This window comes from Physeter macrocephalus, chromosome 14 (assembly GCF_002837175.3).
Source record: "Physeter macrocephalus isolate SW-GA chromosome 14, ASM283717v5, whole genome shotgun sequence".
NCBI lineage: Eukaryota > Metazoa > Chordata > Mammalia > Artiodactyla > Physeteridae > Physeter > Physeter macrocephalus.
In genome coordinates this window covers 92,233,400-92,258,921 of record NC_041227.1, presented here as the reverse complement: position 1 = coordinate 92,258,921, position 25,522 = coordinate 92,233,400, and the positions used below count along the sequence as shown (strand labels likewise).

Genomic DNA, 25,522 nt, shown 5'->3' with positions numbered 1-25,522 from the left:
GAAGGGCGGGAAGTGGACGAGTTCCGGCAGCTTTCCGAGCTGACTCTCGGAAACGTACTCAACTCGGCCTTTGGTGGGCAGACACTGACTGGTAGTCCAGAGGAGTGGTAGAGCTGTTGCCCTAGTAACTCTGCTACTAGGTGTAGTCAAAGCATTGACTTGCTTCCTTCAGCAACCCAGAGCTGAGCTCCCGCAGGTTCCAGACCCTGAGCTTGGCACAGTGGGGATCTCTCAAGGTAAATAAGACCTGGTCCCTACCCTCAGAGGAGAGCACAGTCTGTCGAGGGAATTTCTGCTGTTTGGAGCACTAACTCAAGGTAGACATGGTTTGGGCCCCAGGAGAGACACAAAGTGTGCTGCTATCACAGGTGTAAAAATCAGGGAAGGCTTCCCTGAGGAGGTACCATTTGAACTGGGTCTTGAAGAATGTTTGGAAATTTGCCAGGTGGACTCCAAGTGAGGGTAGGGCCAATGAATAGTCTTTGTAAAACCTAGGGAGATGAATAGCCTGGCAAGCTGGGGATAGCTTTGAGTAGCTAGGATAGTAGGGTACAGAGGAAGAAGTGAGACTTGAGCATTAGAAAGTAAGCCAGGAGTCAAATAATGAAGGGTTTGTACTGGGCTTCCCTAAATGCTAGGGGGAGCATTGATGAATTTAAGGCGGAGTACTGACATCTGTCTCAATGTGGAGGATGGACTGAATTTGGAATGGGGAAGTGGGGGGTCTGAGGGCGTGGAGACTAGTTATGACACTCCAGAAAGAATGCCGGACAGGAAATGGTGCGGGCTTGAACTAAAGGAGTGACCTGGGGATTGAAAAGAAAAAACTGGGTAAGAGTTATGATTCATCATTGTATAACCAGTACCTAGTATGATGCCTAGAACAAAGTAAGCTTTCAATAAATATTCCTTAATGAAGGGATGTTGAGTGAATTGGGGTGAGAAACTAGATGCTTCCTTAGCATGTAAACAACTATAGGAAGAGACCACAAGAATTGATTTTGTTGCTTCGTGCATGCTTGAATGAAATCTTGACTTTCTAGAATTGTGCATTTGTAGAAATTCGAATTCCTTATTTTCTTATTCATTTTTTAGATTTAAAGTAGCATGGATCTGCCCGTGGATGAGTGGAAATCATACATACTTCAGAAGTGGTCTTTGCTCCCCAAGTCCATTCAGGTTACAATTTCTACAGCAGAGACTTTAAGTGATATCTTTCTTCACTCATCTTCGCTTCTTCAGTAAGTGAATGGAAGCTTTAACCAGGGAAATTTTGATGCGGAAAACGTTGTCTTTTGTGATTTGCTCTTAAATTATATCTCTTTTTTCTTTTATAAATTTATTTATTTATTTATTTTTGGGTCTTCGTTGCTGCGCCCGGGCTTTCTTTAGTTGCGTCGAGTGGGGGTTACTCTTCCTTGCAGTGCACGGGCTTCTCATTGCAGTGGCTCCTCCTGTTGTGGGGCACGGGCTCTAGGCGCGCAGGCATCAGTAGTTGCAGCACACAGGCTCAGTAGTTGTGGCACGCGGGCTCTAGAGCACAGGCTCAGTAGTTGTGGCACACAGGCTTAGCTGCTCCGTGGCATGTGGGATCTTCCCAGACCAGGGCTCGAACCCGTGTCCCCTGTGTTGGCACGTGGATTCTTAACTACTATGCCACCAGGGAAGCCCATCAAATTATATCTCTTTTTGATGGAAGAGTTACGTTAAGATTTTTATATTTTGGGGCATTCAGCAGTTCTTGCTGTTGAATTCCACAGTTCTTTCTAACCTACTATTATACAACAGGTAGGGATGCTATTTAGCTTTTTCGGTGTCAATATTATGTTTCAGTAATCAGTGCCTTGCTGTCGTCACTAGGCTGTGCACCTTGCCATATCCCAAAGGATGTAGTGGAGATTTACTAGCTGCACATAGAAATTCATAAATGCTCATATTTGGAAAGAACCATAGAGGTCATACAGCCTAACCCCAGTAGTTTTCAAACACTCTTGACTACGCTCTTCAATAAGAAATATATTTTACATCACAACCTAGTACACACATACGTATATAAAAAACTGAAACAGGGGACTTCCCTGGTGGTCCGGTGGTTAAGACTCTGCTTCCACGGCGGGGGGCACGGCGTCCATCCCTGGTTGGGGAACCAAGATCCTGCATGCCGCGGCGTGGCCAAAGAAATAAAAAATAAAAAATAAGTAAATAAAAAACTGAAGCAGGAGTTTCCCAAACTTCGTTCAGTGAATTTTTATTGAACATCTATTTTGTGCCAGCCACTGTGCTAAGTGATTAGTAAACAAAAAATACATCATTTAAAAAAATAGACAAAGATCCTTACCTTTGAGGAGCTTAATTCTAGCAAGGAGGGACAGACAATAAACATCATAAATAAGTTAAAATATATAGTCTGTTAAAGGTGATAAATACAGTAGAAAAAAAAGGAAAAATTGAACAGGGTAGGGGAAATAGGCAGTGCCAGGAGCGAGAGTACAGATTGTAGTATGAAGTAGTATAATCAGATATGCCTCATTGAAAGAGTGAAAGTGGAGCAAAGTCTTGGAGATATGGGAGTTAACTAAGTAGATATCTGAGAGAAGAGCATTCCAGGCAGAGATCTTAAGGTGGGAGCGTGTTTGGCATGTTTAAGCAACAGCAAGTTGGATGAACATCTAGTGGTGGATGAACAGAGTAAGCCAGAGGGAGAGTGGTGGGAAATACCATCAGAGAGGTAATGGGACATGCATGGGAGTTGGGGAAGAGCAGGTGGCACAAATCGAGTTGACCCTTTCTTAGTGCCCTATCTTTTTACCCTGAGTAGGAAGTTATTGCAGGGTGTAGTAGGCAGAATTCTAAAGATGCTCCCCCTGCCCCCACGCCAGCATTCTGGTCCCCTGGTTACTCAATCCTGGTCCCCTGGTTACTCAATCTAACATTAACCTAAGCACTGCTGGGAAGGGATTTGGCTGATGTAATGAAAGTCCCAAGCCCCCTGACTTTGAGATATAATTACTGGGTGGGTGTAACCCAATCAGACCAGACCTTTAAAAGCAGAGAGTTCTTCCCAGCTGGTAGCAGGAAGGGAAATGAGAGAGATTCAAAGCATGAGGTTTGAATGCGATTTGGCTGACTTTGAAGGTGGAGCTACATGACACGTGACAAGGAATGCAGGCAGCTTCTAGAAGCTGAGAGTGCTTCCTGGCTAACAGCCAGCAAGGAAATGTCTTCTGTCAGTTCTAAACTCAACATCCTGAATAAGTTTAGATATAGATTCTTTCCCAGATCCTCTCTATAAGAGGTCACCTTGATTTCAGCCTTGTGAGACCCTAAAAGCAGAGAGCCCAGGCAAGCCCACCTGGACTTCTGATCTACAGAACTGAGGATAATAAATGGGTATTGTGGGCTTCCCTAGTAGCGCAGTGGTTGAGAGTCCACCATCCGATGCAGGGGACGCGGGTTCGTGCGGTCCGGGAGGAACCCCCATGCCACGGAGCGGCTGGGCCCGTGAGCCATGGCCGCTGAGCCTGCACGTCCGGAGCCTGTGCTCCGCGACAGGAGAGGCCACAACGGTGAGAGGCCCGTGTACCGCAAAAAAAAAAAAAAAAATTAAAAAAGAATAAATGGGTATTGTTTTAACCTGCCGAATGTGTGGTAGTTGTTACACAACAATAGAAAACTAATTCACAGGGTTTTGAGATAAGAGTGATACGATCTGATTATATTTTAAACAGATGTCAGCCTAACAACAACCCTCAGGGTAAATCCATCCCACTGCCTGTTTTTATGGGGCCATCAGCTAAGAATGGTTTTTACAGATAAATATTTGTAGTCGAAATCGGGAACATTGGCTTTGAACTCCAGTTAAGCAAAATGGTATCCATTTTGTAAAAAATTTTTTCATTCTTCTCATTAGTAGACCTGTGTTACAAAAGAATTGTACTCAATTATTATACCTTGAATTTTGTCAGTAAATGATTTTTACAAGCGTGTTTTTTCTTTTGTTACATAAGCACCGATGAAATAGCCTCGATTTTACCTCTTGGCCCAAGCAGGCTAAATATTTACTCTCTGGTTTTCTAGAGAAAGTTTGCAGATCCCTGTTTTAAGGGATTGCTCTGACCACTGTGTTGAGTATAGCAGGAGTAAGAGTGGAAGTAAAGAGACTTGTTGGAAGGCTGTTGCTTTAATCCAGGTGAGAGAGGAGGTGATAGTAATTTGGGCCAGGGTGGTAGTGGGATGGTGAGAAGTGGTTGGATTCTGATGGTGTACTTAATAGCATTTCCTGACAGATGGGATATGGTATGTTAGAGAATGAGAGAAGTAAAAAGTGACTCCTGGGATGTAGACCTACAGGGCCAAAGGTAGAAGGATGAAATTACCATCACCTGGGAAAGCTGCAGGTGGAGGTGTCTTGGGAAGGAAGTTTAGGGGTTCGTATTTCAGTTGGAAATGTCTAGTAGACATTCAAGTAGAGATGTCTTCATGAGCATGGAGTTTATGAGGCTTGGACTAGAGATACAAATTTGGGAATTACATGGCATTTTGAGCCATGAGACTGGAAAATTTCACCAAGGAAGAAAGTGTAGATGCTTACTGCATGTGATGTACTTCTTGATATCTTCCCTTCTATTGATCCCTCTCTTTTTTTTTTTTTTTGCGGTACGCGGGCCTCTCACTGCTGTGGCCTGTCGCGTTGCGGAGCACAGGCTCCGGACGCGCAGGCTCAGCAGCCATGGCTCACGGGCCCAGCCGCTCCGCGGCATGTGGGATCCTCCCGGACCAGGGCACGAACCCGTGTCCCCTGCATCGGCAGGCGGACTCTCAACCACTGCGCCACCAGGGAAGCCCTGATTTCATTTTTAAAGTACTAATCAGGACCCTCTAATCTGATTTCGTGACCTACTGAGTCATGACCTGCAGTTTGAAAAATAATGTTAAAACTCTGGGATTTGTGGATTCCCTTTAAAAATTTTCCAAAAATGATAGAGAACTGCTGATGAAAACTCTGATGATAGAATTTTCCCAAGATAAATTGATATAGCTTACTTACAGCAAAGAGGAGTATCGGTAAGAATCCAAATTTGAGGTTTTGGAGCACTGAAAGGAATATAAATCAAAGAAGAGGATTTGTCTAATTGTTTAATGTTGGAGTTCCTCAAGACTCCAGCCTAGGCTCTCTTTCCTAGTCACTCTCTGTTCTCAACCAGTTCAGCCTCATTCACACCCGTGACATCAATTACCTCCTATATGCCGATTACCCTTAAAATTATATCTCCAGCCCTCACTTCTTCTCTGAGACACAAATGTCTAAATCCAGATGGCTACTTAAAGACTCAAAGATACTTAAAATTCAGCATATCCAAAACCAAACTCACAATCTTGTCTTCGAAATTAGATTACCTTCCAGTGGTGTCTATCTTAATGAACTGCACTGCCTTATTAACCTGTGAACCATATTATTTATATATGTGTGTGTGTGTGTGTGTGTGTGTGTGTGTGTATGTATATATATGTATATTTATTTATTTTTGGCTGTGTTGGGTCTTCATTGCATGCGGGCTTTCTCTAGTTACGGCAAGTGGGGGCTACTCCTCATTGCGGTGCATGGGTTTCTTATTGAGGTGGCTCCTCTTGTTGCAGAGCACGGGCTCTAGGTGCATGGGCTTCAGTAGTTGTGGCATGCAGGCTCAGTAATTTTGGCTCGCGGGCTCTAGAGCGCGGACTCAGTAGTTGTGGTGCACAAGCTTAGTCGCTTTGCGGCATGTGGGGTCTTCCCGGACCAGGGCTTGAACCCATGTTCCCTGCATTGGCAGGCGGATTCTTAACCACTGCGCCACCAGGGAAGCCCAACAAATTAATTTTTTTTTAAAATCCAGTTTAAGACAGGGAAAGTAGCCTGGATCATCCAGGTGAGCCCAGTTTAATCACAAGTGTCCTTAAAAGTAGAAAAAAGGAAGCAGAAAAGAGGAGTCAAAAGGAGATGTGACTGTTGAAGAATGGTCAGAGATGCACCATTGCTGGCTTTGAAGACAGAGAAAGGGAGCCACAAGCCAAGGAATGTAGGCAGCCTCTAGAAACTGGAAAAGGCAAGGAAACAGATTCTCCCCAAGAGCTCCAGAAAACAATCCATCCCTACCAACACCTTGATTTTAGCCTGTTGAAACCTGTGCCAGACTTCTGCCCTTCAGAACTGTAAGATAATAAATTTTTGTTTCTTTTAAGCCACTAAATTTTTTTTTTTTTTGGCCGTGCCACATGGCCTGTGGGATCTTAGTTCCCAACCAGGGATCGAACCCAGGCCCTTAAGCCACTAATTTTGTGGAAATTCATTACAGCAGCAAAAAAATTAATATACTCCCTTTACTTCCCTAACCCAAATTACTATCGGTAGCTAGACCATTACAGTTGCTTCTTGACTGGTTTCCTATATTCATCCTTGCCTCCCTCCAGACTGTTTCCTACATCACAGCATGAATCATTTTTCAAAACACAAATCAGATTATATTGCTCTACTTAAAACCAGTTTCTTTTGCTCTTGCAGTAAAGACAAAAATTCTCAATGTAGCCAGTAAGACATTGCAGTCTGAGCACTGCCTATCTCTCTGGCTTCCTCTCTCACCACACTCCCCTTTCAGACATATGGGCCTTCTTTTAGTTCTTGATGTGCACTATGCTGCTTCTTGTCACGTGGTCTTTTCTTAGGGTATTTCTTTTGCCTGAAATGCTTTTCCTATGCACTCCACCATGCCCTTAGTACTAATTTCTCATCCTTCAGGATCAGCCAAATCTTCCTTAGGAAAGCCTTCCCTGAGTCCCTGCTGGGTCATCTTCATTTTTTATGCATTTACAACACTGCATACCTTTCCTTTTTATATTTGTGTAATCATTTGATTAATGTCTATCTTTACTACTAGACTATAAACTCCATGAAGGCAAGAACCATGTCTGTATTTGTTTGTCTTTCTGCAGACAAGAGTAGTGTAGTGTCAAAAAAACAGGTACTCAATAAATATTGATTGAGTGATAGTTTGGTAAAGCTTTTAGTTCAGTGCCTGGCACATATTAAAACTCAGTGTGACACATGAATGAGAGCCTTATATATACACATAAACACATAACCTTTCAAGTTCAAGGTTTTCATATTTATCTTTGTGCCAGCAGCTATTACCATGTCTGGCACATAGAGGCACTCCGATTTTGGTTGAATGAAATAATTCAACCTTGAGCCTTGCCAGTTCAGGTACTATGTACAATTAGGGTTATACTTCTTTTTTCTTTGGCTTGTTGTTTTTCTTTTTTATAAATGTTAGTAAGATACAAGTACATTCTCATCACAAAAGATTGATACAATATTTAATAAAGTAAAACATGAAATTTTCCCCCTTAGCCTTCTCATTCTCTTTCAGAGATTACTACAAGTTATTAGAACTTTCTATTTCTTTTTTATGTATTCTCGTTCATTTGTACATAAATGTGCACATATCTTTTTCTCCTCTATTAGATTATATTATGTGCTTTGTTCTTCAAGGTTTTTTGCAACATCACACCTTAATCTTTTTAGCAACCAAATGAGATTGCTAGTATATTATTGCCACAACTTATTTGTTTCCCTATTGATGGGCAGTTATGTGCTTTCTAGGTGGTTGTTTTTGTTTTTTTGCTGTTACAAACAGTGCTGCAATGAACAACTTTATATATGTTGTACATATGTTTAGAATTTAAGATAGATTCTTAGAAGAGGATTTGTTGCATCAGTGGTTATGAGCAATTTAAATTTAATAAATACTGCCAAATTGTCTTCCAAGAAGGCTTTACCCGCTTACCATGAACATATCCTCGCCAACATTAGAAAACAACAGTCTTTTTTTTTTTTTTTTTTTGCCTCACCGCACCACATGAGGGATCTTAGTTACCCCACCAGGGGTCGAACATGTGCCCCCTACGGTAGAAGCATGGAGTCTTTTTTTTTTTTAATAAATTTTTATATATATTTATTTATTTTTGGCTGCATTGGGTCTTCATTGCTGCGCACGGGCTTTCTCTAGTTTCAGCAAGCGGGGGATACTCTTCGTTGTGGTGCGCGGGCTTCTGATTGCGGTGGCTTCTCTTGTTGCCAAGCATGGGCTCTAGGCGTGCAGGCTTCAGTAGTTGTGGCACACAAGCTCAGCAGTTGTGGCTCACGGGCTCTAGAGCACAGGCTCAGTAGTTGTGGCGCATGGGTTTAGTTGCTCCATGGCATGTGGGATCTTCCCAGACCAGGGCTCGAACCCGTGTCTCCTGCATTGGCAGGCGGATTCTTAACCAGTGCGCCACCAGGGAAGTCCCATGAAGCACGGCGTCTTAACCACTGGACTGCCAGTGGGACAGGGAAGTCCCAGAAGGCAACGGTCTTTAATTTTGGCAACCTTAAGGACAAAATAATCTTGTTTTAATTTGCATTTTTCTGATTACTAGTGAAGTAATGCACCATTTCTGATGTTACTCATTAATATTTGTTCTGTGAATTTTTGTTTGTGTCCTTTGCCCATTTCTCTAGTGGGTCTGTCTTTCTCTTAATAATTTTTAAGGGGTCTTCATGAATCTGACTATATATTTCTTTGCTATATCTGTTACTAATTTTTCTCCTCGTCTATTATTTGTCTGTTTTTATTTTACTTATTGTGTCTCATTATATATAAATTGCATGCATGTATTTTAACTTTTTTACAGCCATTTCTGTCTTCTTCTTTTATGGTTTCTGGGTTATGTGTCTTAGGATAGTCTACTCTTCCCCAAGATTATAAAAATATTCTTTATTTTCTTCTAAGTTTTTTTGGTAGTTTTGTCTTTTAGTTTTAGCTCTCCAATCCATCTGGAATTTATTTTTGTGTGTGATGTGAGGGAATATTCTAAGTTTTATTCCAGATAGTTTTCCCACATCATTTATTGAATAGTCCATCCTTTCCCCAGTGCTTCAAAATGCCACATTTATTAAAATTAAATTCCCACTTATCTATAAATGAGTTTCTAGACTCTACATCTGTGCCAAAACCAAAGAGTTTTAATTACTGTGACTTTATAGTATGATTCTAGAATTTTTTCAGTTTCAAGTGACAGAAACCCAGCTCAAATTAGGAAATCTATAGGCTGTGGAAACTAGGATGTGCAAAGGCAGATCTATTTTTAAGCAGAGTTGTATCCAGGAGCTCAGAAGATGTCATCAGACTCTATCTCTTCATCTGTCACACAGACTCTCTCCACCTGGTGGGCAGTATAACCATTGGTAACCTTGAGCACATGCTGATAATAGCTTAATAACCACAAGAGAAGAGGTCATCTTTCCTAAGAGTTTTGGCAAAAAAGGTCTGGGTTGGACTCTGATCAACCTAACTTTGATGGCATGCACACCCCTTCAACCAAAGATGTGGGCTCCTCTGATTGGCCAGGCCTGTAACACCTTCCCAACCCTCTTGCAAAATTGGGGTCAATCCTACTTCAATCACAAGGAATGGTTTCCCCCCTGAGATTTTGTTACCAGATGTGGTGAGAAGGAGCAGTTGAAAGCAGGGAAGTCTGGTACAAATGTGACTTTTCTATCTGTTAAGCCAAGTTCCCACACACATATACACACTCATTATTCTTTTTCAAGAATATCTTGGCTATTTTGTTTACATTTCCCCCATGTGAACTTCAGAATTGACTGTCAAGTTCAATAAAAAGTGTCGTTGGCTTTTTGATTGGGAATTTATAGATTCATTTAGGGAGACTTGACACCTTTACAATATTAAATTTCCTCATTCATGTAAAGGGTATGTCTTGCCACTTGTTTAGGGCTTCTTTTATGTCCTTAAATAAAGTTTTATCATTTTCTTTATACAGGTCTTGCACATTTCCTCTTAGATTTATTCTACTTCTTACAAGGTTTTTTGTTGTTCTTGTGAATAAGACTTTTTCCCCCCAATTACATTCTCTGACTGATGATTGGTGGTATAAATATAAGCTAGGAGTCATCTTACAGTAGGCCACCTCACTGTACTTTCACATTATTTCATCATTTTTTATGCCAATCCACTTAGAATTTTTAGTAAGTATATCTGCAAACAGCAATCCTCCTTTCAAATATTTGTACCTCTTCTTTTACTTTTTAATTATAGCATTAGTTAGACTTCTGGTGCAATGTTGAATAGTAACAGGCATTTAGGACATTGCTATAGGTTTATAGCATATACCCTTTATCAGTTTAAGGAAGTTGCGCTATATTGTATCATAAATAAGTGTTGAATTTTTTTGTTTTGTTTTGTTTTTTTGCGGTACGCGGGCCTCTCACTGTTGTGGCCTCTCCCGTTGCGGAGCACAGGCTCCGGACGCGCAGGCTCAGCGGCCATGGCTCACGGGCCCAGCCGCTCCGCGGCATGTGGGGTCTTCCCGGACCGGGGCAGGAACCCGGGCATCGGCAGGCAGACTCTCAACCACCGCGCCACCAGGGAAGCCCCCCGGGAAGCGCCCCGCAACAGCTTTTTAGTAACGGGATTGGGGTTTGGAGAACTTTGACTTTATTGCTACTTTGGACCGGGGCACGAACCCGTGTCCCCTGCATCGGCAGGCGGACTCTCAACCACTGCGCCACCAGTGACACCCCAGTGTTGAATTTTATCAGTCCTTTTTTTGATATATTTTGGGAGGAATGATCATTTTCTTATTCCACTTTAATCTGTTAAGGCAGAACTGACATCAGTAGATTTACTGAAGTTGAACCGTTTTGGAGAATAACTCTGGTTATCATCTAACATTTTTTTTTAACACAGGGCTAGATTTAATTTGCTGAGGTTATTTTTAGGATTTTTATATCTATGTTCTTAAATGGTATTAGACGATATATTTTTGTGTGTGTGCTCTGTTCATCAACTCTTGGTATCAGGGTTATGATAGCCTCATAGCATGAATTGCAGAGCTTCCCATATTTCTCTATGCTCTAAAATAATTTATATAATGTAGGGATTATTTGATTCTTTAAAGCTGGTAGAAAAATCCTGTAAGACTATGTAGACCTGGTACCTTATTTTTAAAAATATTTATTTATATATTATTTATTTATTTATTTTGGCTGCACTGGGTCTTAGTTGTGGCATGCGAACTCTTAGTTCCGTCATGCATGCAGGATCTAGTTCCCTGACCAGGTATCGAACCCGGGCCCCTCTGCATTGGGAGCACAGAGTCTTACCCACTGGACCACCAGGGAAGTCCCTAGACCTAGTACCTTATTACATGGAAATATTTTCCTTTTTTAGTTTATTTTTTATCAGAATAATATGCATATGGTGTAAGAAGTCAAATAGTACTTCAAAACTTATAAGGAAAAACAGCAACTCTTGCTGACTCTTCCCCATTTCTATTCTGCAAAGACTAATATATAAAATCATTCTGTTTCTTCCAGCGTTTCATTTTATATTACTAAACAGTATGCTAATATTGCTATTTTTGAATTTTTAGTTTTAGATGCCAAATCTAGCTCTCTTACCCCCAACTCACATGTATATACTTTGTTTTTCCCTCATTCTATCATCATAACTATATTATAATTTATAATATATAACCAGTAGAATATGATACTGGTTAAACCAGTTTTCAACGTGTATATCATTATGTCTATGTAAATATCACATGAACCACAAAGTATACTTTGAATTACATTTCCTTTCTTGTACAACTCTTATTTTCCCTGAAGTTAATAATTGCCTCTATTTTTATTTGTTCTGTGTATCTCTCACTCCTTCATTCCCCAAACTTCTCTACTTAACAAGTTAGTTCCAAAGAGCTGTTTGTAAAACTTTTCAATCATAATCTAAAATGACCAAAAAAGATTTAAATTTCTAATCTCCATATGTTTGCCCAGTAAATGAAAGTATGAATTGGGCCTTTAAAGCTTAAAGCCAGGCGTACACTCTTCTTTCTTGCCATATACAGTCTTTGAGGAATGTCTTCCCAAATTAGATGCGTTTTGTCAATATCAAAGACCTTTTGAGACACGTGGACCTCTCCCATTGATAATCTACAGTGTCCTAGGGAATCCTTAACAGACTCACTATCCGCACTCACTGCCTTCCTATTTGTTTTGATTTTACACTGATTCAAATGGAATACTTTGTTTTGCCAGAAATCACGAAAATGCTCAAAGACTAACGGATTTAAGTAAGAAAAGAACATAGGAGCCAGTCTGAAGAGGTTTCCATTGGCCAAATTTAGGACAATCTGAGCATCAAAAAGTATAATGATGGTAATGGTTTATAAGAATGAATTTTTTTAAGTCCATGGTGATACTCAAAAAATACATAAATGAGTAAAAGAAGGAAAGGGGGAAACATTTGTCTTTACAGAAGAATGCTAATTAATAAGTTTAGAAATAATGATAAAATTAGAAAATCACCATTTTGTAACTCCCAGTGTAATAAGTGATTCTGGCAATAATCGTCAATGGATGCTCAAAACATGAGAAGAAAGATCACTGGGAAACAGGTTATTCACATGGTCTCAAAGTATGGCCCCATAGATTACTTATTAATGTTCCTTATTACAAGGGGAAAGTTATCTTTATATTAGAGAAATCCAACAGTCACCACTTTAACCAAGTGACCAAACAACATCACCAGTAGTGATGGGACTGCCTGACATGTGTCTCCTGGTTTGAAACAACAAGAAGTATACAGATTTAACGATGGACTAATATTCTTGACAAAAATTGTTTGATCTGAATCTAATCATGAGGAAACAATGAGATAAAACCAGAATGTGTAACGTTTTCCTGGCCTTGAGTCTTCAAAAAAACTTAATCATGAAAAACAAAAAAATTATGGGACTGTCTCAAAAGAAACTAATGAGAAATAACTAAATGCAGTACGTTAGAACCTTGATCCGGCATCAGGTTGGGGTAAGGAAAAGAAAGAAAAGACATTTTAGGAATAATGGAGAAATTTTAAAGGATATTTGAATTAGTGTTATTTTTTTAAAATTTAATTTATTTATTTGGTTGCATCGGGTCTTCGTTGCTGCACGTGGGCTTTCTCTAGTTGCATCGAGTGGGGTCTACTCTGTTGCGGTGCTCGGGCTTCTCACTGCAGTGGTTTCTCTTGTTACAGAGCTCAGGCTTTAGGTGTGTGGGCTCCAGTAGTTTTGGCACGTGGGCTCAGTAGTTGTGGGTCGCGGGCTCTAGAGCTCAGGCTCAGTAGTTGTGGCCCACAGGCTTAGTTGCTCCGCTGCATGTGGGATCTTCCTGGACCAGGGATCAAACCTGTGTCTCCTGCATTGGCAGGCAGATTCTTACCCACTGCGCCACCAGGGTAGCCCCAAAGATTGATTTTAAACTTCAAAAGCTGTCAGTATTTTCATCCAAAAAATATCTTGTTTTTTTCTTTGCACTTTTTAAGAATAGTTATTTGCATGTGGGATCTTCCTGGACCAGGGATCAAACCTGTGTCTCCTGCATTGGCAGGTGGATTCTTAACCACAGTGCCACCAGGGAAGTCCCTAGTGTTAATTTTTTAGGCATGAAAATGATATTGTGATATCAAGATATAGGAGAATGTCCTTATTCTTAGCAGAGGCATGCTGAATATTTGGAGGTGAACTTCCATGATGAGTGCACTTACTTTCAGGAAAAAAAATGTGTATGTGTGAATGTGTGCGAGTTATTAAGCTACAGTTTCTCAGCTCTGATCTTCTGTACTCTCTGCTGGGGCTGGGACTTTCTGCTTTGTCAATTGACCTTATAAGAGGCTTTACCTCTCTAGGGCTCTAGAAAGAGAAGGCACGGCTAGAAGAAGGAACTTGGTTCTTTCTATCTGCTTCCTAGTTAGACTCTACATGCCAAAGAATGAAGTTGGACCTTTACCTTACACCATATGCAAAAGCTAACACAAAATAACTCAAAGACCTAAACTTAAGAGCTAAAACCATAAAACTCTTAGAAGAAAACATAAGCCAAAAGCTTATGACACTGGATTTAGCATCTTTTTCTTGGCTATGACACCAAAGGCACAGGCAACAAAAGAAAAAAATAGGCAAATCAGACTTCATGAAAAGTAAAATATTTAGTGCATCAAGTGACAATATCAACAGAGTTAAATAGGCAACCCACAGAATGGGAGAAAATATGGCAAATCATACATCTGCTAAGGGATTAATATCCAGACCATATAAAGAACTCCTAAGACTCAACGACAACAACAGAAAACCCGGTTTAAAAATGGGCAGAGAAGGGCTTCCCTGGTGGCGCAGTGGTTGCGCGTCCGCCTGCCGATGCAGGGGAACCGGGTTCGCGCCCAGCTCTGGGAGGATCCCACGTGCCGCGGAGCGGCTGGGCCCGTGGGCCATGGCCGCTGAGCCTGCGCGTCCGGAGCCTGTGCTCCGCAACGGGAGAGGCCACAACAGAGGGAGGCCCGCATACCACAAAAAAAGAAAAAAATGGGCAGAGAGCCCCCACTCAACCGCAACTAGAGAAAGCCCATGGGCGGCAACAAAGACCCAACACAGCCCAAAATAAATAAGTAAATTTTTTTTTAAATGGGCAAAGGACTTGCATAGATATTTCTTCGAAGAAGATAAGCACATGAAATAAGCATATGAAAAGAGGCTCTTAACATCACTAATCATTAGGGAGATGCAAATCAAACTACAAGATACCTTATTATCCTCATACTCATTAGATGGCTACTATCCAAAAAAATAAAACAGAAAATAACAAGTGTTGGTGAGGATGTGGAGAAATTGGAGCCCTTGTGCACTGTTGGTGGGAATGTAAAATGGTATAGCCACTATGAAAAACAGTATGGCAATTCTTCAAATAATTAGAAATAGAATTACTGGGACTTCCCTAGTGGCGCAGTGGTTGAGAATCCATCTGCCAAGGCAGGAGACACAGGTTCAAGCCCTGGTCCAGGAAGATCCCACATGCCGCAGAGCAACTAAGCCTGTGTGCCACAACTACTGAGCCTGAGCTCTAGAGCCTGTGAGCCACAACTGCCGAGCCTGCACACTGTAGCTACAGAAGTCTGCGAGCCTAAAGCCCATGCTCTGCAACAAGAGAAGCCACCACAGTGAGAAGCCCGCGCACTGGAACAAAGAGTAGCCCCTGCTCGCTGCAACCAGAGAAAGCCGGCACGCAGCAACGAAGACCCAATGCTGCCAAAAATTTAATTAATTAATTAATTAATTTTTTTTTAAAGACAAGTAAGGCACCAATTTTAAAAAAAAATAGAATTACCGTATAATCCAGAAATCCTGCTTCTGGGTTTATACCCAAAATAATTGAAAACGGGACTTGAACAGATTTATTTGCACACCAATGTTCAGAGCAGTATTCATAATAGCCAAGAGTGAAAATAGCCCAAATGTCCATTAACAGATGAATGGATAAGCTGTGATATATACATGTAATGGACTATTACTCAACTCTAAAAAGGAATGAACCTAGGAAACATTATGTTAAGTGAAACAAGCCAGACATAAAAAGATGAATACTTTACCATTGCACTTACATGAAGTACCTAGAGTAGACAAATTCATAGAAACAGAAAGTGAAATAGAGGTTTTCAGGGGCTGGGGAGAGGGAGGAATGGAGAGTTATCATTTAATGAGTGCAGAGTTCTAGTTTGGGCTGGTGAAAAAGTTCTGGAAATGGATAAGCGGTGACAATCACACAATATTGTGAATGTACTTAATGCCACTGAACTATATACTTTAGTTAAAATGACAAGTTTTTAAATATTTTAGCACAATAAAAAAATTAATTAGAAAATTGTTCCATCTCACTTCCACAAATTTTTTATCCTAACATTCCAGAAGAAAATTTGAAATATTAAAAAAAGAAAGGTTTTCAAAACTTTAATTACTGAGTTAAACCTGGTACTAGAAGAATGAATTATTGCAGCTTAGTTCTTAATTACACTGAAGAACAATTACAAAAACATTGAGTTTGTCATCATTTTGGATTAAGATTAAAGACTATCCATTGTTAGGCAAGAAGAATTTTGCTATTATTTCTGTTCACCACAACTTCTTTGTTTGAATAGGGTTTTCAGGTTTAACCTAATTTAAAACAACATAAAAACAAACAGAACAAAGAATAGGATCTATGGTGTACCAGATATTCATGGGGTATTGTCCTCATATTTTCTGGACTGGAATAAATTTTGAACAGGCAAGCACACCTTCTGAATTAAATAAAATCTTTCCTTATTTTTCTTTTTGTGTTATTTATTTTGAGATTTTTTTTTCTGTATTGTGTTTAAATATTAATAAAATCATATTTGATATTAACTTAAAGATCAATAGTGTTTTGTGAAATTTCCATATATACATACACAGATGCAGCTTACTGAATCACAATGTGAAAGGTATTTCTTTTTGTTGTTGTTGTTGTTCCATTACTGCCTCTTTGGTTTTTTTGTTTTTAATTTTTTATTTTTGGCTGCATTGGATTTTTGTTGCTGCGCGCGGGCTTTCTCTATTTGCTGCGAGCCGGGGCTACCCTTCGTTGTGGAGTGCCGGTTTCTCACCGCGGTGGCTTCTCTTGTTGCCGAGCACGGGCTCTAGGTGCGTGGGCTTCAGTAGTTGTGGCGCACGGGCCTAGTTGCTCTGCGGCACGTGGGATGTTCCGGGACCAGGGCTCGAACGCGTGTCCCCTGCATTGGCGGGCGGATTCTTAACCAATGCGCCACCAGGGAAACCCATGAAAGGTATTTCTTATTGTGGGTCTTTGTAAACAAAAATTTGAAAAACACTTTTCTAAACATTCTGCAGTTTTGTCTTTTATTTCCCCTTTGACCCAGGAGTTGCTTAAGAGAATTTTTAGTTCCCATGTTATTCATATTTTGCTTCATTGCATTGTATAGTCAAAGAGTATAGTCTAGGTTATTCTATACTATTTCTTTTTATTGGAAAAAAGGTGTGTGTATGTGTATTTATACATTAGATAATTCATATACTTGTTTTTAAAAACTGTGCAGGTTGAAATAATTTCAGATTTACTTGCAAAAATAGGATAAAGAATTGTTGTGCAATGCCCTTCTTTCAGATTCCCCAAATGTTAACATTTCGCTACATTTACTATATGATTCATCCTGTCTCTTCCTCCTCTTCCTCCTCCTCCTCCTCTTCCTCCTCCTCCTTCCCTCCCCCCCCCCCCGCCTTCCCTCCCCCGCTTCATGTCTCTCCCTCCCTCCCCTCTGTCAGCCATTCACTCAGGTATTTTCAACAAAGTTTAGGTGACGAGTATACCTTGGTGCAAAGACTTGTGTATTATGTCCTTCTCCACACCCAAGCTTCTGTATAATGCATCATCCAAGGAATGGTTTATTGGCCAGTAACTGAATAAAAAACTTATATTCTGTCCTAATAGAAATTCCAGTCCCTATGTCTCTGAGACCAAAGATTTTTGCCCCCAGTCACATTACATAACACATCCAACCTCTTTTGTCCCAGTATTTTGTAGGCAGTCACTCCTGTTTCAGGTGCAATGGTTAGGAGTTTTCCTAGAAATAACAAATTTGTGCTTTTTTCTTGTTGTGGTTGTTCTTTCTTCATGAAGACCGGAGGATGAGATGTTTTTAAAAAGGCTTTCTAGAGGTTACCTTGTTGGAAAGGACCCCAACGCTCCCCTTTTCTACAGAGAAGAAGGAAACAAAAAATTTCAGAAGAAGGATTATATGGGAGCCACAGTGCTGTACTCTAAGGTAAGATGACCGGGCCACCCCCCCACCCCCGGCCCAGCTCAGCAGGAGGGGCTGTCTCAACAATTTAACAATGCATATTTCTTCAAAAGATAGAACCGTTACTGCTGAATTGTGAATTGTGCAGCCACTAGTAGCTTTGCCTATTAATTTTGGATTGGATTTGAAAAAGAAAACTGGCACAACTCAGCTTTTGGTCATATTCTGAAACAAAGGATAGTTTGTATTATACATCCTGAATTCCATCAAGAAACTTCTATTCTCATATTCCTTCAGACATAGTGTAGCAAGTCTTGTTGGATGCCTTGGCCTCCCTCCTCCATGTCTGTCAGCTCTTACTGAATTGTGTGCCTTTTTTGTGTGAATAACTGATGAGGCCGTTGGTGTGATAGTCCCAATTTAGAGAACAGCTGGATTTTTGGTTGGCTACCATGTGAGCTTATAGCCAGTATGACTTAGGTAAAGTTAGGAAGGAAAATAAGCTCAATTGCCACAGCCCAGTTGAACTGCATTTTGAAGATTGTCAACAAATATTTAAAATTATTACACTAACCATCAGTGAACTAGGTTTCATGGAGGAATAGTGGCTTTTAACAATCTGTTGCTCTTGTCCTGCTTCCAGAGTAGAAACTGGAACAAGATCCCTGAGAGATTTCCTTCCATAATTTTTTGGAGATAAATATGGGTTTAAAGCAAGAATATATCAACCTCTTAAACCAGGTCTGTGAACCCTGTATATTGAAAGAGTGAGTGTGAATTTGAAGAGTGTACCCCCTACTCTGCATCTTTAACAGGCCTATGCTTAAAGTTTGGAATTAGTTTTCCAAAAACTATCAGACCTACAACAGCATCTTCTAAAATTGATAAAAGCCCTGCTTTGTAGTGCTGAATAATGTAAGCGTTAGTGATTGCTGAAGAACTAAAATCCATTCGATGTAATGATCACTGATAAATGGCTTAATAGTAGTTCTTTTTCAGAGCTAATCTTTCTTCAACTGTATGCATGTGTGTCATAAATGTGATCACAGGGGAAGCTGTTCAAGGAAAATAAGTAAACGAAAAAGTGAAATCAGACAAAAAAATTGAACCTTCCTATTTCATGAAACTAGTATTTTGTTGATTGTGGTACTTTGCAGTTTTCCATAGAGCTGCTATTTTCTTTCTTTTTTAAAATAATATTTGTTGTTTTTGTCTGATTGTAAATGTAATATATGTTTACTTGGAAAATATAGAGAAGCATAAAAAGTAAGAAAAAAATCCCATAACCAGTGATAAGCACTGTTAACATTTTTGCTTATATCCAGCCAGCCAATTTTTCCTCTGAAAATATGTTTTTCTTGTACAAAATGGCAATAATACTGTACTTACGGTTTTGTAACCTGCTTTTTTTCCCCCTCAACAATTTATTGTGACCGTTTTCTTATGTTATTAAATTTTCCACTAAAACATGATTTTTTACAGCTGGCTTAGTGTTCCATTACAGAGAACTATACTTGATTTAACACCTAGTGTTGGCAGAGTGTTTGGTATCATAAAGCTGCAAGGAGCATCTTTCTATGTAAATATTTGTACACACCTGACTATTTCCTAAGGATAAATTCCTAGAAGGGCAATTGCTGGGTCAACTGAATGTATTTTTTTTTTAAGGCCTTTGGCACTTGTTGCTGAATCATTCTCCAGGAAAAAACTAGTTACATCCCTTCTAGCAGAGTATGGGAATGTTCATTTCTCTATATCCTAAGCAATATTGGTTATTTGGTATTATTGACATTATTTTATCTTTTTATTTTGGAATAGGAAATGTGTTTACATAGTTAGAATTTTTATTTATTTATTTATTTATTTTTGGCTGTGTTGGGTCTTCGTTTCTGTGCGAGGGCTTTCTCTAGTTGTGGCAAGCGGGGGCCACTCTTCATCGCAGTGAGCGGGCCTCTCACTATCGTGGCCTCTCCTGTTGCAGAGCACAGGCTCCAGACGCGCAGGCTCAGTAGTTGTGGCTCACGGGCCCAGTTGCTCCGCGGCACGTGGGATCTTCCCAGCCAGGGCTCGAACCTGTGTCCCCTGCATTGGCAGGCAGATTCTCAACCACTGCGCCACCAAGGAAGCCCCATAGTTAGAATTTTTAAGATGCAAGAGTATAGAGTGTAGTCTACTTCCTCTGTCCCCCAGCCACTCGTTTCCCATCCCCAGAAGCTAGCACTGTTAAAGCTGTCTTTCCAGAGGTACTCCAGAGTATATAAATAAATACAAATAATCTCCCACTCCTGCACACACATACTCTTTTTATATAAATAACATTCTATACACGCAGTTCAGCACTGTGCTTTTTCCACTTATATTCTGTTATATGGATATAATAGTAATTTATTTAATTAGAGTCCTTTAGATCACTATTTACCTTTTTTCCTATCTTTTGTTACTTCAGACAATTCTGCGATGAGAAACTTTGCATGTATGTTATTTTGCACATATCTGTAGGATAAAGGATTATATCTGTAGGATAAATCCCTAGAAGAGGAATTGCTGGGTCAATGGAGGTATAAATATATGTATTAAGAGATATATATTGTGAAATTGCCTCCATAATTGTGAGACCAATTTACACTCCCACTAGCAATGTATGAGAATGACCATTATCCCACTCCTATGCCAGCTCAGTATGCTATCAATTTTACTTCTTTGCGAATCTGATAAGTAAAAAATGGCATCTCAGTAGAGTTTTAATTTGCATTTTGCTGATTATGAATGAGGTTGAGCATCTTTTCATTTGTTTAAGAGCCATTTATATTTCCCATTAGAATTGTTCATATCATTTGCTTATTTTCCTACTGAATTATTGGTTGCCATCATATTGATCTGTAGGAACTGTTCATAAAGTAAAGAAATGAGTCCTTTGCCTGTAATAGGAGTTGCAAATATTTTTTCCAGTTCAACGTTTGTCTTTTGATAGTGCTTTTATTGGTTTTTTGCAACAAAGAAATTTTTTATTTTTATGTGGTCAAATTCATTAACCTTTTATGACTTCTGGGTTTTGTGTCATAATTAGAAAGGTATTTCTGACTCCAACATCACTTTAGATTATTTATATAGTTTCTTCTGGTGCTCTTATAGTTTCAATTTTTATATTAAGATTTTGATCCATTTGTTATTTATCCTAATGAAAGTTTTATTATCATATATCGAGAACCAACTTTATTTTTCCTCAGTGGCTACTTGTCCCAATACTTTTATTGAATAATCCCTATCTTTTCTCCAGTGATAGGAGATGCCACCTTTATTTTTATTTAAAAAAAATTTTTTTGGCTGTGTTTGGGTCTTCGTTGCTACGCTCTGGCTTTCTCTAGCTGCAGCGAGCAGGGTCTACTGTTCATTGCGGTGCACAGGCTTCTCACTGCGGTGGCTTCTCTTGTTGCGGAGCATGGGCTCTAGGCACGTGGGCTTCAGTAGTTGTGGCTCGTGGGCTCTAGAGTGCAGGTTCAGTAGTTGCGGCACATGGGCTTAGTTGCTCCACAGCATGTGGGATCTTCCCGGACCAGGGCTCGAACCCGTGTCCCCTGCATTGGCAGGCAGATTCTTAACCACTGGGCCGCCAGGGAAGTCCCACCTTTATGATTATTAATCCTTGCCAATTTGGTGGTAGAAAAAAGTAGCCCTTTTCTGCTTTCATTTTCATGTATTTGACTATCTGTATATGAATTGTTTCCCACGTATCATTCGTGTTTCTTCATTAGTGAATTTCTATTTGTTCCACTCACACTTCGTTATGTGCCCGATTATGCTCCTCAGCTTTCATTTACCTTTAGTACTGTTTGTGTCTGAAGCTGTGTCTGAAGCTGCTGTCTTCAAAGTGCTTTACCTATTTATTTCCTCACTTGATCTTCACACCTCTGCTGTAAGGTAGTTAAAAATGAAACAGATGAAGCGCAGAGAGATCCAGTAACTTACCCAATTTCATACAGTCTTTAGCAGCAGAGCCCCTATTATCCGGAAAAAAAACCGCAAAACTCTAAAGATGCTAGTTTCCATGTATACCTTTAACCGGTTCATTGTTCTGCAGGGAGTATCACACTCAAGGCCCAACTCTGAGGACATTTCACTGTGTTATGCCAATCGCTCTGCAGCCCTCTTCCACCTGGGTCAGTATGAGGTGAGTACCAGGATGCCTGGTGTGGTTGGAGAGGATCTGCAGGGGGGTTTCTTGGAGGACTAGACCTTCATCCCTGCTTCTACATTAGAAAGCTAAAATTGGAACTGGTTGAATTGGAAGCAAATTGATACCTCCTGAACTTGTTCTTTCTCCTGATTCACTTCACCTGTCTCAGGTGATTACATGGGGTAGTATGGGTTGGCAGGAAAGAGACATGCACATTCCCCAGGGCCATGGACTCTATCCAGTGGATCAGCAGTGCTCAGTGTCAAGATCAGCTATGAGATACGTTGCTAATAATACTTAAGGTTCCAAGTGTTTGCAAACTATTTACTTGTTCAGGGTGGGTTTTTTTAATAAGTCGATGAGTATTTTCAAGAATATCCCTGCAATAATAAGTCTCACCCTCAATATAAATTTTGAATGGGAAAGTAAAAGTTGCACTGAAATGCCTATTGGGTGGGGGGACTTCAGATGAGTGGCTTCCTCCTCATCCCCAAATTGAGGTCTAAGGACAAACTCTAAAATGCCACTTGGGCACATCCATTTTGGAATTCTACAAAAATTTAAAGTATACCCTAGAGTTAAGAACTATTTGAGTCACTGCAAGTTCACACTTAAGCCCTTTGGACTAAGAGAGAAGAGCAAGAATCTAAGTCCAGGCCCTAAGCAAGAAAGGCCTGGGCTACTATAGACAGCAGTGGGAAGACCTTGTGAAACATTTAGCCCTTTATAACTTCTCTATATTGTTACTTCTTACAATAATGATTCCCATGTATTGAGCACATATATGTTCCAGGCATCTTTTTAACACTTTAGATATATTACCTTATTTTCATTTTTATTTCTATCCTGTGAGGTATTATTATCCCTGTTTTTCAGATGAGAAAACTAAGACACTGAGAAATTAATTCATTTGCACAAGGTCATACAGCTAGCAAGAAGCCGAGTCCGTACAGGGATGCCCTCTTAATCATCATACTATGCTTCTATCTGTAAGACTTTTTTCCTTAGAATCAGAAATATTTAATGACCAGTTAAACATAATATCTTCAGCATCTGTTTCTAATCATTCAATTAAAAGATCACAGTAGAATATGATTTAAAGAAATAAGCACATGACTGTAGTTGCTCCATTTTTAATAACCCTTAACTTGTAGATTTTTGTTAAGACTTTCAAGTGGACATTTAAGAGTAGGGACCAAGGGTCATTTGGGGATTTTCTTTCTGTTTGCAGACATGCCTTAAAGACATCGTCAGAGCACAGACGCATGGATATCCAGAAAGATTGCAACCCAAGTTGCTGTCGCGTAAGGCGGAGTGTCTGGTGACCCTGGGGAGACCACACGAGGCAAGCCAGACCATCAGTGATCTTGAAAGTAACTTTGCTGCCAAACCAACCCTGGCAGCTTCCCAACTGCAGATTCTTCAGAGAACCCTCTGTCGTCTGAAAGTAAAGGTACAAGAAAAGGAGAATCTCACAGAAACCTCCCCAGCAGCTCTAACCAAAGCCTTTGAGGATATGGACCTAAGGGAAGAGAATGAACGAATTTCCAGCACATCGTCATCTGTCAGCTTATGTATGGACCCTTTAAAAGGCCGCTATCTGGTTGCCACAAAAGATATTCTCCCAGGAGAGCTTCTGGTGAAAGAGGATGCTTTTGTGAGTGTCCTTAACCCAGGAGAAATGCCACCATGGCATCACGGCCTTGAGAGCAAGTGGGATACGAGAGCTACCAATGGGGACCTCTACTGTCACCGATGTTTGAAGCACACTTTGGCCCCAGTTCCCTGTGATGGATGTAGCTATGCCAAATATTGCAGCCAGGAGTGTTTGCAGCAGGCCTGGGATCTCTACCATAGTACAGAGTGTTCTCTAGGGGGGCTGCTTCTCACACTGGGTGTTTTTTGCCACATTGCCCTGAGGTCGACTCTTTTAGCTAGATTTGAGGAGGCTGGCAAAGTCATAAATAAGCTTTGTGGTGAGATTACTAACAGGGATATATGTTTACCTGAAAGTAAGAATCTGGCGCAAATACTCAGTTATGACCTGGGAGGGGAGAGTAAAAAAAAGGGCAAAACAGTTGAGACCCCGATTCCTGGGTGTGATATTAACGGGAAGTATGAAAATAATTATAATGCTGTCTTCAGCCTTTTACCCCATACTGGAAACCATAGCCCTGTGCACAAATTCCTCTGTGCTCTGAGTGTTTCTGCACTGTGCAGGCAGCTCGAAGCAGCCAGTTTACAGGCCTTCACAACAGATCTGAAATCGTCTAAGCTGAAAGCAGCAGCGGCTCCTGTGTTGTATCCAGAGTTGAATATTTGGGGAGTGGCCATGCTGAGACACATGTTACAGCTACAGTGTAATGCTCAGGCAATAACAACCATACAGCAAACAGGTAAGAGGGAAACTCTTTTTTCTGCCTTAAAATATTCTTCTTGATGTAGCTAATGTTTGCAGAGAAAGGACTGTAAAGGAGAACAGTAGCATTCAAACAGATCAGTGGCCTAGGGGAAAACGCAGCTGTCTTATGATTATGCCATTGAGAAGCTATGTGACCTCAAATTATTTTGATCCTACTCTGCCTCAGCTTTCTCATTTGTAAAATGGATAGTTTAATCGCACCTAACTTTACAGAGTTGTGAAGCTGATGTGTTTATTTGTAAAAATACTTAAAAACCCTATTACCAAAAAAAAAAAAAAAGGGGGGCGTACTTGCCTGGCAGTCCAGTGGTTGAGACTTCGCCTTCCAATGCAGGGGTGCAAGTTCAATCCCTGGTCGGGGAGCTAAGACCCCACGGGCCTCATGGCCAAGGAACCAAAACATAAAACAGAAGCAATATTGTAACAAATTCAATAAAGACTTAAAAAAAAATGGTCCACATCAAAAAAAAAAATCTTAAAAAAAACAAAAAACTACACTGTTTAAAAAAAAAAACCTATTACACTATTAATTTCTGATTGTGGAGGAAAACTGAAACAATGGATAAACAAGACTGCAGAAGGAGCAGGGTCTGTAGTTAAGGTATCAGAATCTTAACTCACTCCTTTGACTCAGCTACTCTCTTCTGTTTTCAATTGCCAGGTTTTCTCCCATTCTTCTGTTTTAAATTTCCGAGAGAGGAATCTGGCCCATCACAGCTTTTCACACAATGCTGCTGTGAGCTGTTGGCCAGTCTGTGTTTGGGCTGGCTTCTGGTCGGGGGGCCAGCAATCTGGGGGCTACCTCTAGACACAGACAAGCCTAGCCCTGCTTTCCTGAACCAGACCCTATAGAAGAGGCTGTTAAGGTAGATGGGGAGGTTGCACGTGCCCAGCATCATGAGTGCCATCTCTAATACGACTGTACTGACAATGGGTACTATTATTAGAAAAGAAATGGTGTTTCCAGTATTTCTGTTGTGTGATCTCCATTTTAGCAGATAATGTGTTTCAATTCAATCAGCTCATTATACTTTTCTCAATTTCCTAATTAACCCTGTGGAGGGGAGGAATTAGGTCATATCTACACCTAGGATTTATAGGCAGATTAATATTTAATGTGGCTTCACTAAACTATATACATGCTTAACTCTTCTGATCGTGTCATATTAGGTAATCTAGAATTCTGGCAACCTTTTGTTTATATATTTTTATCTTTAATTTTAATTCAGCTGCCAAGTTATATAGTGT

General features: G+C 40.3%; 1 protein-coding gene across 2 annotated transcripts; it reads left to right on the top strand.

The window, feature by feature from the left end:
* The first annotated feature begins 20 nt into the window (after positions 1-20).
* On the top strand, positions 21-24,554 carry SMYD4 (SET and MYND domain containing 4). Of its 2 annotated transcripts, none has more exons than XM_028499704.2 (5): positions 21-236; positions 1,096-1,241; positions 17,558-17,702; positions 21,757-21,846; positions 23,084-24,554. In XM_028499704.2, the coding sequence occupies exons 2-5, from the start codon at positions 1,108-1,110 to the stop codon at positions 24,290-24,292; spliced, it is 1,578 nt and encodes a 525-aa protein (XP_028355505.1). In that variant the 5' UTR covers positions 21-236; positions 1,096-1,107; the 3' UTR covers positions 24,293-24,554. The 2 variants fall into 2 exon arrangements, with proteins under 2 accessions (XP_028355505.1, XP_028355506.1); XM_028499705.2 differs by lacking the exon at positions 21-236 and adding an exon at positions 245-831.
* The last annotated feature ends 968 nt before the right edge of the window (positions 24,555-25,522 follow it).

What these genes read in the sequence shown, in the direction of transcription:
- SMYD4 (XM_028499704.2), top strand. Translation starts at nt 1,108, where the DNA reads ATGGATCTGCCCGTGGATGAGTGGAAATCATACATACTTCAGAAGTGG. An exon ending in CACTCATCTTCGCTTCTTCA is followed by an intron (nt 1,242 to 17,557) that starts GTAAGTGAATGG and finishes TTCTTCATGAAG; the next exon opens with ACCGGAGGATGAGATGTTTT. An exon ending in CCACAGTGCTGTACTCTAAG is followed by an intron (nt 17,703 to 21,756) that starts GTAAGATGACCG and finishes ATTGTTCTGCAG; the next exon opens with GGAGTATCACACTCAAGGCC.